Source organism: Camelus ferus, chromosome 6, assembly GCF_009834535.1.
Source record: "Camelus ferus isolate YT-003-E chromosome 6, BCGSAC_Cfer_1.0, whole genome shotgun sequence".
NCBI classification, from domain to species: Eukaryota; Metazoa; Chordata; class Mammalia; order Artiodactyla; family Camelidae; genus Camelus; species Camelus ferus.
In genome coordinates, this window is record NC_045701.1 from 52,022,536 (window position 1) to 52,038,947 (window position 16,412).

General features: G+C 44.1%; 1 protein-coding gene across 13 annotated transcripts in view; it reads right to left on the reverse strand.

The window, feature by feature from the left end:
- Positions 1 to 16,412, reverse strand: part of NIN (ninein) — a 93,373-nt gene that overhangs the window by 65,172 nt on the left and 11,789 nt on the right. For all 13 annotated transcript variants that reach the window (XM_032481992.1, XM_032482004.1, XM_032481994.1 and 10 more), the window contains exon 4: positions 7,916 to 7,997. In XM_032481992.1, coding sequence (XP_032337883.1) covers positions 7,916 to 7,997 — 82 coding nt within the window. The remainder of the gene's footprint in view (positions 1 to 7,915; positions 7,998 to 16,412) is intronic.

Genomic DNA, 16,412 nt, shown 5'->3' on the forward strand with positions numbered 1-16,412 from the left:
AGGAGAAGGTCTTGCACTTATGATAAAAGAAAAAGTGGGATACGATGTAAATGAAAGCGACCCCTTGGAACAGGGAAACAGGGCAGCTGCAGGCAGAGAAGACCTCCAGCAGCCACTCGCCCACCCATGCCTCCCCCAGCACTCTCTCTCTCTCTCACTCTCTCTCTCTCCCCCACCCTCTCGCCAGCAGGGCAGAGCGCACTCCATACCCTTCCTAGAAATGACCCAGCCACCTGTGCGATGCAGACTGCCCTTTGAACCCTCAGTTCTCCCAATGGCAATAGGCAAAGCAGTGACGACCCAAGAGGAAGCTGAAATAGTTACCCAAAAGAAAGCCTAAATACTATTTATTCCATCAATGCTTTAAAAAAAAAAAAAAAAAAGAGCTTAGGCCTGGGGATGAGGCACATATACGGGAAGTTAAAGGGGAGATTCGAAGGTGCACCCCAGTGTTAGCTGGACTCATTTACTGTATATTGACTGAACATCTGCCATGGGAATGTATTATGTTGTACTTATTGAGAGAGAAGGTGGATATTTTGTCTTTTTTTTGACTCAAATGACCCCATTCCCAAAAATCACCTGAGAGATTTCCTGGATGAAGAAGGAAGCCCTGCCTCTGCGGTACTGATATCCTTATTTTGGAATTGCTCATGCAGACCCTTGCTTTCTACTTCCTTTCCTGCCCCATTTAGTTAGCCTGGGAGGTCGTTCCCAGAGACACCACCCGCTGCAGAGGACCTTGGCACAGCGGGAATGTCAGCCTGAGGCCCTCCATACTACTGCTCAGCTCACGAGATTCCTGAAACCCATTCGAAAATGAGAAGTCAAAAATGAAGCACATGCAAACCTCAGGACGGGCACCCCCACGAAGCCTCCCTGAGAAGAGGCGGTCAGGCAGCAAACGAGCACCGCCAGCCCCGCTGCACACCCCACCTCCTCGCCAACTCTGAGCGCACCACTGCACAGGGATCACACGTCAGAGTGCAAACCCGCGCCCAATACTAAATAAGGGAGAGGGGAAGAAAAGAATCAAAGGGAGACAGAGACAGAGAGAGAGATGGAGACAGAAAGAAGCAGAGAGAGAGACTGAGACCAACAGAGAGAGAAGGAGGTGAGGGACAGAAGATGGGCAGAGAGCTTGAGGCCTCTGGAGGGAGGAGGAGGGGAAGCAGGAGGAAGTGATGGGTTAGGGACCAGCAGGCAGGGGAGGAGCGGAGTGAGGGGCTGAGGAGGAGAGGAGGGCAGAGGTGAGCAGGAGAGGGAGAAAAAGGGATGAGGAGGGAGACGTCCTAGGGAGCGGAGAGAAGAGGCCAGGAGAGAATGAACAACATAAAAAAGACACCTGGAAAGCCTTCGGACATTATCTGCCATTTCTTCTGCCTCCCAGGGTGCCCCCCATCTCTGTGGGGGCGGGGCATCAGCAGGCAGGGGCCTCGCCCCACACTCCTGTGGGCACACAGCCCTCCCCTAGGCACCATGCTCACCCGCCATGCCTCTCTCCTCGGATCTCCACACCACATGCACATGTTCAGGGGAGGCTCATGGGTCCTCCCTGGATGCAATGACAGAATTTTAGGAGGAGCCTCCACATCCATTCTCACCAACTTGAGTGATGTCTCCTGCTGGAATACAGGGGCTTCTGCACAAAAGTAATAGGGTGGCTCTGATTAGGCCTGCCTGGAAGGGAAGATTTGAAGGGAAGGCTAGCCCTCCTCGAGGGGGTGGACGGGTGCAGCCCGGCAACCTCAGGCTGACTGGTCTGACGAGTCTACCTAAGCCCTAAAGCAGGTGAAGATCAGTTAACAGGAAGAACTCTGAGCTGATGATGATGATGTGAGAGCTGACCAGCCTCTTCCGGGAGGACCAGTCTGCCGCTCCCTGTCCGAAGGCCCTGCCTGCATCTTGAGCTATTTTGGGGAAGAAGGTAGAGAGTCACTTATCACCTAACTGAATCCCCCTCATTGTTCAAGGCTCAACTCAAAACTCAATTCTTTCAAGTAACTGCTTGGCACAACTTTCATGAAACCTTTTTTTCTGGGAATTTAGTGAAACCCATGCTGTTGAGTTTCCAATTTAATAATGATGCTGGTCATATTTTTCTAAAAGCATTTTATATGTTAGAATGACCTAGCCAGCCAGACTGAATGCTTTCCAGGGCAGCAGGGCTTCATGGAAAGAGCCTGTGGGCTGTGGATTCAAATGGACCTGGACCTCGGTCCTTATCAAGGCCAGGAGTACTTAACGTCCTCAGGCTGAGTCTCCTCATTGGGAGGAAGGGAAAACAGCAGGAGCTCCGAGGGGCAAGGTCACGGCTCTCTCAGGGAGCTCCTGCCCTGGAAGCTCCGGCCACACCCCACTGGGTCCCCCCTCCCGGACTCCTGGGGGACCAGCGGTGGCCTGGGACCAGCGGAGCAGAATCAGGGAGAGTCTCACCGCCCCCAGCCATGCAGCAGATTCCTTGACCTCGTTTGCTGCGATGGGTAAGATTACTAGCAAATGCAGTGACGCGGTCCAGCGCATCATCTCAGAAACTGCAGCTGCCTCTGTCTCACTCCTGCCCTAATCTTCTCCTCGTCATCTCCTGTCCCTTCATCAGTCAGCTGACATCAGAGGACACACCAGTTCTCTAAGACTCCCTGTAGAAAACTATCAGTTTCTTGCCCCTGGTTTGGACACCTTCTCACACACTGGAATTGAAATAAACTGACATCAGCACAACTTCCAGGCAAACAGTTTCATTATCAAAATCCTTCCCAGCCTATTTAATTTTAAATAACAGGGGTATCTCTCTCTTTTTTAAACATATACACATAATATTTTTATAAAAGAGTGCCTTCCTACTCTCTGTAAAATCATAACAGTAAGTGTCCTACAGCATAGTGGGATAGCGGCTTAGTCTCCGATTACAGATACACCATCCTTTGCGTAACCAATACGCTGCAAATACTTACGCTTTATATATACATGTATTTTTTAAATTTTACTGTTTTAAATGACTGTCCTTAATGCACATCTTTGTGCACATCCACAATTATTTCCATAGCATAAAATCAGAGAGTGGCATTGATTAGCCAAAGGCACTTATAGTTTTTGGTGCTTCCCGTTTTACATAATTCCAGGAAGGTCCTATCATCCTACGTGACCACCAGTGGGCACGAGTGTTTCCAATTCCCTCTGACCTGAGGAAATGAACCTTCACACTGTCTTTTTTTGGCAGGGGGGAGGTAACTAGGTTTATTTATTTATCTATTTATTTATTTAATTTATTTTAAATGGAGGTACTGGGGGTGAACCCAGGACTTCATGCATGCTAAGCACGTGCTTTACCACTGGGCTATACCCTCTCCCCCACCTCACATTGTCTTTTGATGGTGGTGGTGGTTAATGGTAGTGATTTTACCTTGCTTTCAACTTTTGAAGAAATTTTCTGGTCCTCACTGTTAGCATCTCATATATACCAAGGGAACAGGGAACTAAGTTCTTACTTATCTCACTCAACCAGAAAGAGGACAAGAGAACATGCCTGATGGGCCATCGGGTGTGTATCTCCTAAAAACAGGGCCCTCAGCCAGAGTTCAGGGCCTGATCCAACTCTGAATACAGTTTGAAACACAAATCTTCAATCACTGTAAAATCGGGATCTCGCCTGCTGTCTGGTCATAAGACCTGCTTCAGTGGACACTTGCTGAGCGAATGAAGAGATAGGTGTTTGTTATATTTATAGCTTCTCCAAAATATAAGGAAAATAACTCGAAGTAGGGCAGTTCCCGGAATCAGGAACATTTATGACCCAAAACCCTCAATCATCTGCACTGAAACCATGCCCTCCCTGCCTTATTTTTCTAATGATTTAGCTTTTCCAAACTTGAGTTTTCCCTCCCAGATAAACAAGGAAAGATACTCTACATGAGCCACATCAGGGAAAGAAGGGGCTTTCGGCTTTATGCTAACATCTACCACAGAGCAGAAATCTAATGCAAGATGCATCAAACAAGGACAAAAACTCTGGGGAGCAGATCCGGACAGCATGCTGATACCATGTAGCTTAGACTCTGTGCCAGTATTTCCACTACAAAAATCCTTCAGCCCAAAGCTATAGCAAATTGAATAAATAATAATAAAGTTGTTGTCCCTCCCTTAGTCTAGGAAAATAACTTAAACATTAAAGTGTACATATAGAAACAAGGAAGCTCTGCCACCAGCAATGCTGATCACTCTGGAATTGACACAGGACTCCCGACATCCCCAATCCATTTCTCTGCCCTTATCTGAATTTCAGTGTTTTTCACTGTGTTGCTGTTACTGTTGTTTTTGTTGCTTTTTAGGGGAAAATCTCTCTCCTGAGAGTCTTAGAAGCAAGAGCATCGGAGTTAAAAAGATGCTGAAAACCATCTAGTCCACACCCTTTAATTTTAAAAATAAAGAAACCGTATCTCAGAGAAGTTATAAATGGCAGAACCCAAGACTATGGAACTAATGACAATTCCATCTCCTCTCAAATCCCATGATAGCTTTGCTTTTGTATGATTTATAAAGAACTGCCTTTTATTAGAAGAATATAATGGCATAAAATACACTGGGCATTTGTCCTTAGGAAGCAGAAATTTACGGTGTCAGTTTATGTTGGGTAAAATCTTACGGAAGCACAAAGCAAGCTTTTTTCATAATGTAGATGTCATTCAGATATTTGGAGACAACACAATTGAATCTTGGAGCTAAATGGATTTTAAGCACTTTCCAGTACAATTACCTTCACATATGAGGTAACCAAAGACCACAGAGGCTGTGATTATAAGGCCACCCAATGAGAGGGGCAGAGCCAGCATTTCATAACTGCTGGCTGAAGGGTCTTTCTACCACATCAAGCTGGATTTTCTATATAGTCAGGTGCAGCATCTGATATTTTTGACTTATACAAATCTTATAAAGTATCAATTCATGACCCATTCGGTGCCTAAGGCTGTGCACTCTGACCCCCCTATTTTTGCCGTCACTTTCCATTGTTTAAGGGTAATCCTTTCTCTCCAAGTCCAGTAGGCCCGCTGATTTCAAAAGGCAAGACAAAAACGCCACAGCCCTGGCCCCTTATTGTAGAAGATGAATTAAGTACAGAACAGCCACATAATGCTGAGGACACAGGCGTCCCTGTCAGTGCTGATCAGGTGAAGCTTGCTCTTACTCCCTCCTTTCCTCTGCCTCGGGCCACTGGTCAGAACCTTTCTGGCCGGGCTGTGCTGACAGGACTAGGTTGCCCCCAGCTCACCCATCTGAGGGTCAGCATCTTTACACCAACGCCTCCTGGAGCCCAGCCCTGGGTGACACAGCATCAGCGTCTTCTCTGCTGTGATTTGTGAGACTTCAGTTAAGCAACATCCCTCTTTCGAGCCTCAGTTCGCTCATGGATAAAACGGCAGCGTCCGCGCCAGCCCAACAGCCACGCAGCCTGGGATTTAAGGGGTAGTTATCTTCTGCAAGGGGAGGAAAGGGGGGAACTCAGGGGCCTCTCAATGCACAGAACTTGAGTCCTGACCTTTCCTGCTCTGTCTCCCGCCAGCCAAGCCAGGCAGCACGTGGGGTGGAGTCACGGGGCAGCGTGAGTGGGAGAACGTTTGAGGGAAAGAGATGTGTGATCCCCAGAACAACTGGAAGGGCCAGGGAGTGACAGGCAGGAGACAGAGACGCTCAGGAACAAAGAAGGGATGACTCCCAGGCTCAGATGAGATCAAACTCTTAAAGCACAGGCTTAATCCTAGATTCTACTGGGTCAAGTCAAACCTCAGGGGAGTCCCACATATGCTGGATGAAATGATATCAATACGAACTTGGCTGCCTCATTACGCTGATTAGGGGCAGCTCTGTGACAGAGGTTCGCTGCAACCCACCCAAAGGATGGAGCACACAGCGAACTATAAAATCCTTCTGCCCGTCGCCCTGGAAGACTTGTCCAAATCATGGCCTCGGGCTAAACAACAGTAACTGTGAAACCAGCGTCTGGAGCTGGAGCTGGACTCACAAACCCACTTCCTGGCTGCCAGCAGGCTGGGCCAGCCATCATCCACCTCCTCATCCTACTCTCCTATTATTCACATCCCAACACTGCACAGTTCCAAGGGCATCCTTCGCATTTGTGGTTATCATCAATTCTTGTATTTATTATGTCAATTTTCAGGCAAGTAACAGTACAGATTTTGAAGAAAGGGCAGCAAAATGATCCCATGGACTAGTGGCAGGGCTGCCTATCCCAAACCCGCAGACACCCCATTACAGGCACAGAGACGAACACTGAACTTAAGCTTATGGTACCTACACTCATATTAACTAAAAGGGGTGGGGTGGTGTCACCAGAGCTCTAGTCAGGGTGCCTAGATCTCACACACTATTGTTATCAAGATGACAACCTTAAAAAAGGAAAACTACCAATAACATGTGAGGACCACTCCCCCGCCATAAGCACAAAAGTCCATGTTCCAGCAGTGGTCACCCACAGAAATTTTACTTTTAGTATGGAAAATCTCTAGAATGCAACAACCTCCCTCCCAGGCCCACTGGGGGCTCTTAGAGAGCTCTGGCAAACTCCAGAGTTGACAATAACCTTCCTAGTGGTGGTCACCATTAGCAAAAAGGGGGAGGTGCAATCTGGAATCCAAAGCACTGCTAAATGCAGAGTTCACACATGTGACACAAGTCTGCAGCGCTGCGGAGGGGACAGGGAAGAACTGAATGAGCGGTGAGGGTAAGAAATGAGCTCCCAGCCGGGCTTCTCCTGCACAGGTCACCCTGCACGACTCCTTGTAGTGACAGTATGTTAATGATTTCACTTCAGTCTCAAAACTGGACCATAGTTTTAGTGTCCTCTTTTTTTAAAGTCATTGAGGTTTATTGAGGTAGAGTTTACATAGAGTAAATTTCACCCTTGTGGTGAGCAATTCTGTGGGTTAGAAAAGCTCGTAAAATCTGTAGCTACCATCACAATCAAGTTATTAACAGTTTCATCACCTCCAAAATTCCCTTGTGCCATTTTATAGCCAACCTCTAACTTTAGCCCCTGATAGCCATGGATTTTTTTTTTAATAAAACCAGACTGTCTTACGATATAAATTTCAACTATTTTTAGACTTCCCCTTAAATATTTACCCTATTTAATTGACTCTAAAACATAACCTGCCCCCCTCCGCACCCCACCCTCAGATTTGAACATTCTGAAATAATGAGGTGTCTTACAATCAATGACATTATAATTAGGAAGAATTTTTCTTCTTAGAGATATATAAAACAATGATGGGTCATAATTTATGGTGCCTTTACAAAAAAAAAAAATCAGTGAAATACAATATCAAGTTTTTCATTTCATACCATTCATTGAATACTTACTATGGGCTAGGCATCCGACCGGGCCCTAAAAATACTAAAAGAGACAACATGGTCCAAAAGGAACCACCACTTGAGAGGAGGAGCTAGAAAAACAATTGCCATAAAACATGATAATCTCGATAACAGAGGGTGTCTGCCTCACTAGGACTGAATAAAATTATCTCTACGCTGGCCACCCTTCTTCTTTCAGACAAAATCCTCCCCAATTCACATTGCTCCAGGTTCACAGGAAAGGAGGACAGAGGGAGCTCCACGCTGCTCACTCCAGGAATGAGCTACGGCCACACCATCTGACACATCGCCTGGGAACAATCCAGTTATTTCTTCCATGATTCGCTCTTGTGGTGGAGAAGTCTCATCTTAGTGCATCACAGCTGCAAGGCTTTTACGACAATGTCAAAGGACAAGACACTGAAAATAACTGCTCAATCTAAGGGAGGCAGATGCCCCAAATCTTTTACAGACATGCTTCCAGGTCCCCAAATTCTTCCCTGGACAACTTTGAAAGTGGAATAAAGAGAAAAAAAGTTAATGTCCTTACCTGGTTCTTGAAAGTGTTCTTCATTTGATAGCGTTCTAGACAGGATAAGGATTAATGCTTCTTTAAACTGGTCAAAATGCACCTAAAAATAAACAATTCAAAATCAATTCAAAATAGTTTCCACAGCCTTAAGGAAGCAAACCCACCTACAAGGTTTCAGAGCCATTTGTTGGCATCCTGACAGCCTCAATGTAACCTGAGTCACATAACCTGTTTTTGTTCCATTTTTCCTTCGTTTCTCTCAAGCACTGAAGAGAAAACAGGCTGATCATTTCTGACAAACCAGTGTCACGAACACTAATATCAAATATTTATTCAACCCTGAGGGGGGAAATGACACAGCAAAACCCTCTTTATAAACTCAGAAAAAAACCCTCTTTATAAACTCAGAAAAAAACCCTCTTTATAAACTCAGAAAAAGATAGGTTTTGAACCCTTAGCTCCTTTTATTTTTCTGAACAAGACCAGAAGAAAAAGATGTTAGGTTAGATATTAGGAGAAACTTCCCAAGTAAACGATCCTTTGTTACAATGTCCCAAAGACGCTTTCATCTCTTAAGACATTCTAGAGAGGAGTAAGCTATCTTTCAGGATGACTTGAATAGCGTCTTGCCTGAGGCAGGTATGTAATATTAATCTCCCAAGGCCCCTATAAACAAGCAGAAATCAATAGCAAAGACAAAGGATAAAAGAACCCTTGGAAACATTCTCCTGAATTCTTAAAAATACAATTACCCTGACTGAAGTAGGAAGGAACGTGAGTTTTACTTAATACTCAGTTAGAATTGGGATATTATTTTGGTTAAAAAGGTAAAATCATTTTCTTTACGGCCAAGTATATTCTTCCGTAACTTAAATTTATATAATCTCACCGTGGGGCAGAAGGGAGAGATGGTTTTTCTTCCTACCATAATTCTAGTTTGATAACGTGGCACCTATTATACAGAAGCCTCTATGTAAATACAAAGTTGGTAAATTTATCATCTTTGCTGCTGTGGGTCTCTTTGGACATCATTATAAAACATTGCCTAGAGGTTTCAATATAAGGGCCAGATAAAAACCACTTTCGAATTAAATTTGAAAAAGTAGCAAACCTCATTAGTTATCTAAACAATGAAAGAAAGAAATCATATCTTATCCACGCAAATCAATGCAAAGGAAGGAATCCACTGAGATGCGTATGTCATGAAATCGTACATGCTTGCAATTTACCACACTCTCCATAATACGTGATTTCTCTACCACATTCATTTTGATTACTTGAAATTGCTTTCCAAAATCATATTCCTTTAGATCACACAGACTAAAAATCAGCATATTTATGGAGCCAGAGCAGAAGTCTGTTAAGAGAGGGAGGGTATCTGCTAAGGAGCCAAGGTGGTACAATCAGTGAAAGATTAAAAGATTGTAGAACTATAAACTGTGCTAATTAGGTTTTATGGCTGACAAATCACTGAAAAGCCTTAGGGAGGGAGGGAGGCCCAGTCCTGCCAGAGTCAGACATGGGCTTCAGGCACTGTGGCATCAAGCTTCAGATATTAGGGGCAAGGCTGTCTTCCTAATCAGCCAACCCATAAACATCACATACGCAAGCCTCTCCCACTCAGGTGCATCTCCCACCCCGGCATCAACTACTGCTTACCAGAATCATGCCTTCCTCTCAGGGTGGGCAGTTGAAGGGTTAGAGCGCAGTCTCTCTGCTGCAACCACCTGACTCAAGGTCCTGACTCTGGCTCAGCCACTCACTTCCAGCTGTGAATTGGCTAAATTACTAAACCTCACTGAGCTTTTGTTTGCTTGTCTTTAAAAATGGGGCTATCTAACAACTAAAGTTTATGATTCATACAACAGGTCTTTATCGAGCAACTGCTATGTGCCAGGCCTCACTAGGATGGAGCGCATATTCTCAGGAAGTGTCCTGGGGGTCAGGTGGGTACTGTGCTAAGAGCACAGCACGGATTTTATGCTGTTGGCACCACCACCTCCTCACAGCGGCTTGAGGAAGTTAAAATGAGAGTTGTGTAGGTGTCTAGAGCTTCCTGGGACTTGGCAGGCACTCAGGTAGGTAGTTGACATTATAATAGGAACAGTAATGGGGGTGACTGTTCTCACCACCTTTACAGAGAAACGGGGCCGTATTTTCAAGCAAAGCAATGGGGCTGTGAGAGTAACCAAGCAAGCCAAGTTGGGGACGTGGGGTGACCGCAGAGGCCCAGGAGCGACCCCCCACCCCCACCCCGGATCTGTGCAGCTGCCGGGCATCAGAGGAACTGATCCAGTCTGCCATGCTCCGGGGCCCCAGCTCTGCAGTTCTCCTCTCTCAGGGAGCCCGTGAAGCTGGAGTCTCCCATTGCCACAGTTATTGAGTCGAACAGAAGGGGGCTCCTGTTTCAGAAGGGAGGCGCTTGCCTTGAGATTTTCAAATCCTTTCCATTTGACTCTGCGGGTCTCTGCTGGGGCTTGTCAAGGTGTTAGTTTTGCTAGAGGTCATTGGAAAGAGCACTTCTGAATTTAGTCCAAACACAGTTCAGCTCAGTATTAGCCATGCAGGTCACTCGGGGGTCTCTGTGTCTCAGTTTTACTCCCCACTGAAAAAATGACACAGACACCTATACTCTGGAAGTTGATTCTAATCAACTTCCAAGACTGTATTAGTTATACCAGAATCAAGGGACACTTAGGCCTCACACAAACACACCCAGTTCTGAGACAGTATGAGCCTCCCTCACACAGGCAGCTTCTCTCGCGGCCTCAGTGATGGAGAGCATCACAGACGATCGGGAAGCAAACAGCGGTGTCCAAAGCGGAGGAAGGCGTTCTCTTCTCGTGGAAAATGCCGCTGAACCAGCTCAGGAGCTATTTCCTCTCATCCTACCTGATTTACTACAAGCGTTATTTCTCCTGCTTCCCAGCCCACTACAGAGTAGAAGCAGCAACAAAAAGACAGGGCACTTCAAGGTAAGGACAAGAAGTCACTACTGACATACTTGGGTCAAGAAAAGATATTAACTATCCTCCTTCAAACAAAAATAAGCATAATTTGTTATACTTAAAAAAAACTTTTAAAAAAAAGACATATGCACTTAAAACCTAATAGGCTGGGGTTATTGAGTGCTGAGGCAAGGAACTGCACGCTGCTCAATAAATCCTGGGGGTACTGCTCTTACAATACAGAAGAATAACTGATAGACCAGGACGATGCTAAGTGATCAAGAATAACTTTATGATGTTTATTATACTCTTTGGTAGGGTAAAACCTCTATAAAATTTTTTCAATCCCCAATGGTTAAATGGGGTAAGGGATTCAGTTATTTGAACATTGTATTAATGGGGGTTCTGGATAATGCTGGATAAATGGGGGTATTATTGTAGGTTCGTCCTTTCTCGGACAATTGGCCATTTGACTCACTCACATCCATGAGGCATCCCTCCTTAGAACTGAGGGAAAGAGACTCAGAGAAGGCCTGTGTCCCGCCCAAGGCCACACGTCTTGAAGTGACAGAGTTACTTGGAGAACCAGCCCTTCTGACTGGACTCATCAAAGTCCAGCCACCCTGCCTGCCCCAGGCCCACTCCACTCCTGGTCTGACCTCTCAGGGAACTCCCTCTGCTGTTCTAGGTCAAATCTTTGACTTTACACAAGGCCACCAGGTGCAACACTGGACAGTGGGACTTTAGGAGACACAAGAGCATGAAAAGCCATGACCTCTGCCCTCAAGTGGTTTACCAGCTACACTCCAGATTCCAGCATGTGTCAGGGGGTGAACAGGAAGGAGAGGGGGAGGTGGTTAGTAAGCATGAGGTGGAAGCTGGTAAATGCTTTGAGAGAGGAGGGGAAAAGCTGGTAGGGGTCTCTGATAAGTAAGCATGTCCTACTAGGCCAGCAGAGGGGGAAAGAGGGCCAATTCGACTTCTCCAAGATAGCCACAGGCAGAGCTTAAAGGTTTCCATGGACTTAGGCTGTATTAAATCAGCAAAACTGTAGAAGAAAAAAGGTCTATAAATGACTATGATTATTAACCAGGAGAGACTTCATAATCCAACAACGTCCATCTCAGTGCCCCCTTCTTCCCTCACAAAAAGAATCTTAAACCCCAAACAGAAACCAGGCAAGCTGATCAAAACTGGAGCAGCTTTAAGTCCTAAATTGATCTTCATTTTCCTTCTTGCCAGGGCGTAGGCACTGGACCTTCCACTTTAAGTAGCAGTAAATTCCGTATCTTTCAAGAGAGTGCTCTAACAGAGGCAGGTGATGGCTGTTTCCCACCAATGCTCAGGAATACCGATGGGCTGGAAAAGCCCCTCAGGGCACACACAGCCCAGAGCCAAACCGTGAATAAACGCCCTCTATTGTGGAGAAACGCGCGTCAGTGTGCTCACTCCGCTCAGCCCCTGTAATTTTTAAGTAGCATTTTTCTCCTCCAAGGGAGCTTTACTATTGTAGTCTGTTAAAATTGAGAAATCTTCACAAATATACAATGCAATTAAATCTCACATGGTAACTAGCTTCCGAGCCATGCCTCCCTTGGTTGGTACCCCTTCATTTGAATAATAATTGCTGCCATTCATTTTACAAGCATCCCTGTATCTCGTTTGCCTCAAAGGGCAGTTTGCAGCAACGGGAAAATTACATGACTGACTAAAAACACACATGACATTTAAACTAAATTAACAGGAAGGCCAGTCAAGTCTGATATTTTTTGACATCTGTCATCAGTGCTTAATAGAAATTTACCTCATCATTTTTCCTCTCCAGATTTCATAGGAATGCTCTATGAGAAACACAACTTGCCTTTCTGAAAAAAGAACTGAAGCACCGTATCGAAAACAAATGCTATTTCAAACCACAAGAAAGAAAAACCTGCAACAGGAAGTAGAATAAGGAACTTAACGTTGCATAAAATCATCTCATGCAATCACGGAGATCAGGTGCACACGGCTGCCCCATGTGTGCAGGCAGCACTTCACACAGACCCGAGATGAGAGGACTCAAGTCAGCGTTCAACCAAGTGAGCTTATTAGACCAGACAAAGGCCCACGTAACTATCATCACAGTTAGGAGGTTTGTGTCTATTAATACAAAGGGAAATCAAAGAAAGAACGTTAGAAACACGAAGTGTTAGTGGAAATGGGCATAGAAATACGGACTCACCAGAAGGTCAATGGAGAGAAAAGTAACGTTTACAGCGCTGGGCAAAGAGAAATGACAGAAGAACAAAGAGACGTGGTTTCATAATGAAAGACACAGTCATGAAATGTTTTCTTCTAAATACAGCATTTGCGGTATTGCAGCTCAGGACTTAATTTACTGCAGACAACGTGGAGAGAGGCAAAGGCCATTTTAAAAGGTGGATTTGTAAAATCTAAAGTGACCTTATGAGGTTATACTCCAAGACGGATGCAGGGAGTCCTGCCTATGGATAGAAACGGATACAAACCACTACCACACAAGAGAGTTTCCAGTCAGTCCATTCTCCCCTTTAATGAGCTTCCTCAGAAAATCATCCCTGGGAAGTCCACTATTTCTCAAAAACCCATGCTCGGTGTGTAAGGGATGGAGGAGGGGAGTGTACAGAAAGATGCAGAACACAGTAGTTAACTGTGTGCCTGGCTCTATGACGAGCCTTTGGCACACACAGTCTAAGTCACCCTTACCACAATCTTATAAGGAGGGCATTATTTTTCCCATTTTACTGATGAAGAAACTGAGGCTCAGCAATTTGCACACATGGCTAAAATGTGGCAAGAGTCAGTACTTGAATGCAGGTCCAACTTGAAAGACTAGGCTCCAGCAGCACATTGCATTGTCTCGACGTGGCAGGGGCTGGGGTGGGCTGCAGGGGATGGAGAATGAGATTTATTTCTGCATATGTGGAGGCTGAGGAGGCTGTGGAGAGATGCGTTCATATTCGGGGCCTGGGAAGTCTGGGTTCCCAGCCTGGTGCTGCTTTAAACAGTTTGCCTGACCTCAGACAAGTCACTGTACTTTTCCAAGCTCTGGGTTCCAGGTTTCTCTGTCATATAGATGAACTCTGAAGTCTAAAATCTGGAAGAACTATTAAGTCCCTTCCATCCAAACAAGAAGCTACTCATAAGAGTACGAGTGAAATACTGCAGAAACTGGAGCATCCTTGATCATAGTTGCTTCAGTGAGAGAGGTGGTCATTGCAAAAATAAAGTAGGTAGAAGAGAGGAGCCATTCAGCACTTGTTCCTATCTCCTGCTGAGAGCAGAAGCCTTCCAACAGCCCTCCCCCTTGCCCTCTGTCAGATTAGGGCTCGAGGTTCTGGCACATAAGACCAAAGTGAATTCTACAATGGGTTTGACGAGAAAGTGTTAAGAGCAGATGCAAGTCTTGCAGCGTCTTAATCAGAAGGTCTTCTTGCCTATAAATGTGAACTACAGGACCTTAGGAGTTCAAATCAACCCCAGGTGACACTGTGGTAAAGGAAAGGAGTGATGATTACATAGAGTCACAAGAGAAACATGGAATTAGAAACTGTCCCTCACTGTTTCAGGTTAAGCAGTAAGATACAGCAAAGGTTGAGACATTTAAGAGATGCAATGAGAAATGCTCCCACCTTTCTCTCTAACATGTTCAAAAAGCCCTGATCAATAATACAAAACAGGAGCATGAACATGAGGTAGTTATACACAGGCACCGTTTGACAATCGAGTGTAATTTTGCACACAGATTACAAGTCCAAATAATCACCGCCAGAAAGTACTTCTGTATTTCTGATTCACTTTCCAAATAGCTAAAATGTACATCAGAGAAAGAAATCTTAAAAAGTTTAGTGGGGGTTGGGGTATATCTCAGTGGTAGAGTGTATGCTTAGCATGCATGAAGTCCTGGGTTCAATTTCCAGTACCTCCATCAAAACAAACAAACAAACAAACAAAACAAAAACAAAAACAACCCCAAAAAGTCCAATTGTAACCTATTTGGCTTAAATAAATAAATAAATCCTTAAAAAAAAAAAAAAAAGCTTAATGAACTAGAAACAAACAAGCAAGCAAAGCTGCCATGTAAAATTGATTGTGACATTTATAAAAGAACCCCAAGCACTTGAAATAAAAAGTGACAAAGCTGGGTTGAATTATATATTTGTACAGTTATCAAATTATAAAACAAAAAATTACAAAGTGCCTTTGATGACTGGAGTCCACGTACCTATGGGACTCTCTGGAAGCCAATGGTAAGTTCTGCTACCATGTGGCTTGCTCTGATTCTAAAAAGTGCCAAGGGCGTGAGATGCTTCAGCATCCAGACTCATATTAAAGGGTGTAGCAAGGAAACTCAGGGGGCCGTGTTGTCTCAAATTTAGTATATTCTATAAGGAAAGGAAAATGTATTTTTAAAACTGGATCTAGCTAAAGCTTCAACAAAACCAAGGCAAATTACCATCTTTATGGTCTGATTTCTAATAAAGGAGATAGAGAGACATATGGAAACGCTCCATTTAAAAGACACAAAACCAGGAAACATCTACAATCGGAACCAAGTGCTTGGATGAAACCTTGGTTCAGTAAGTGAGCTAACATGGCTCCCTTTCTTAAATGTGTGTAGTATTTACTCCCAGCACTATTCACCTGCAAGAATGTTACCTGCCCAGATAATAAGTTCCTCCGTGTCTCGAGGAATCCCTTGTCTTGGGGTCTGACCCACCTGATAGGTGCTTAACTGATGACAAAGATATGAATGGAGCTCTTTCCATAAACTAGTAGGAAACACCTACCAGCAATGTCCTCTTTCCTTCAAATCAGTGATCCACAATCTTTGGGCATTTCAAACATTTACAGAGTAACCACCATGCTCAGGGAAAGATGATTTCAAGTTACAAAGCAAAATCAGACAGATTAATTGAAACATAATTTGAGGGTAAATGGCCTATTAGTAAAATGCATGAAAATGACAAGTGGTTTTAAGTTACTTTTCTTAACAACTGTCAAAAGAAGCATTAGGCTTCCAAAAAAAAAAAAACAACAACAAGAAGTTATGAAAGATGGATTTGGAAATAAAAAATAACTTAGTTCAGGGGGACAATGCTTTTTAGCTTATTTCTTTTTTCAAGAAAAAAATGATTAATTCAGCCCAATTCCAATGGAGGTAAAACTTGAGGTTTTATTTTATTTAAAAATTATGCTTATTAAGTTATAAAAGAAAAATTAAAACCACAAGCACCCAGGAAGCTGATGGATACTAATGTATCCAAAAGTCAATCTAATGGAAAACTTTAGTTCACAATAAACACAAGTTGCACCCATACCATAAGCCTAGGAGGATGCCTGACATACCAGTCACAGACAATACATATTTGTTGAATTTATGAATAGATGAATATATTTAAATTTGTCATGCTATTATTTCTTTCTCCTTTTTTTTATTAAACTGAACTGCTAACCCTTATATATATATTTTTCTACAAATACCATCTAAAAAAGAAGTGGCCTGCATTAGAAAGCACTTATAATTTTACAACTTATGATTGCTATTC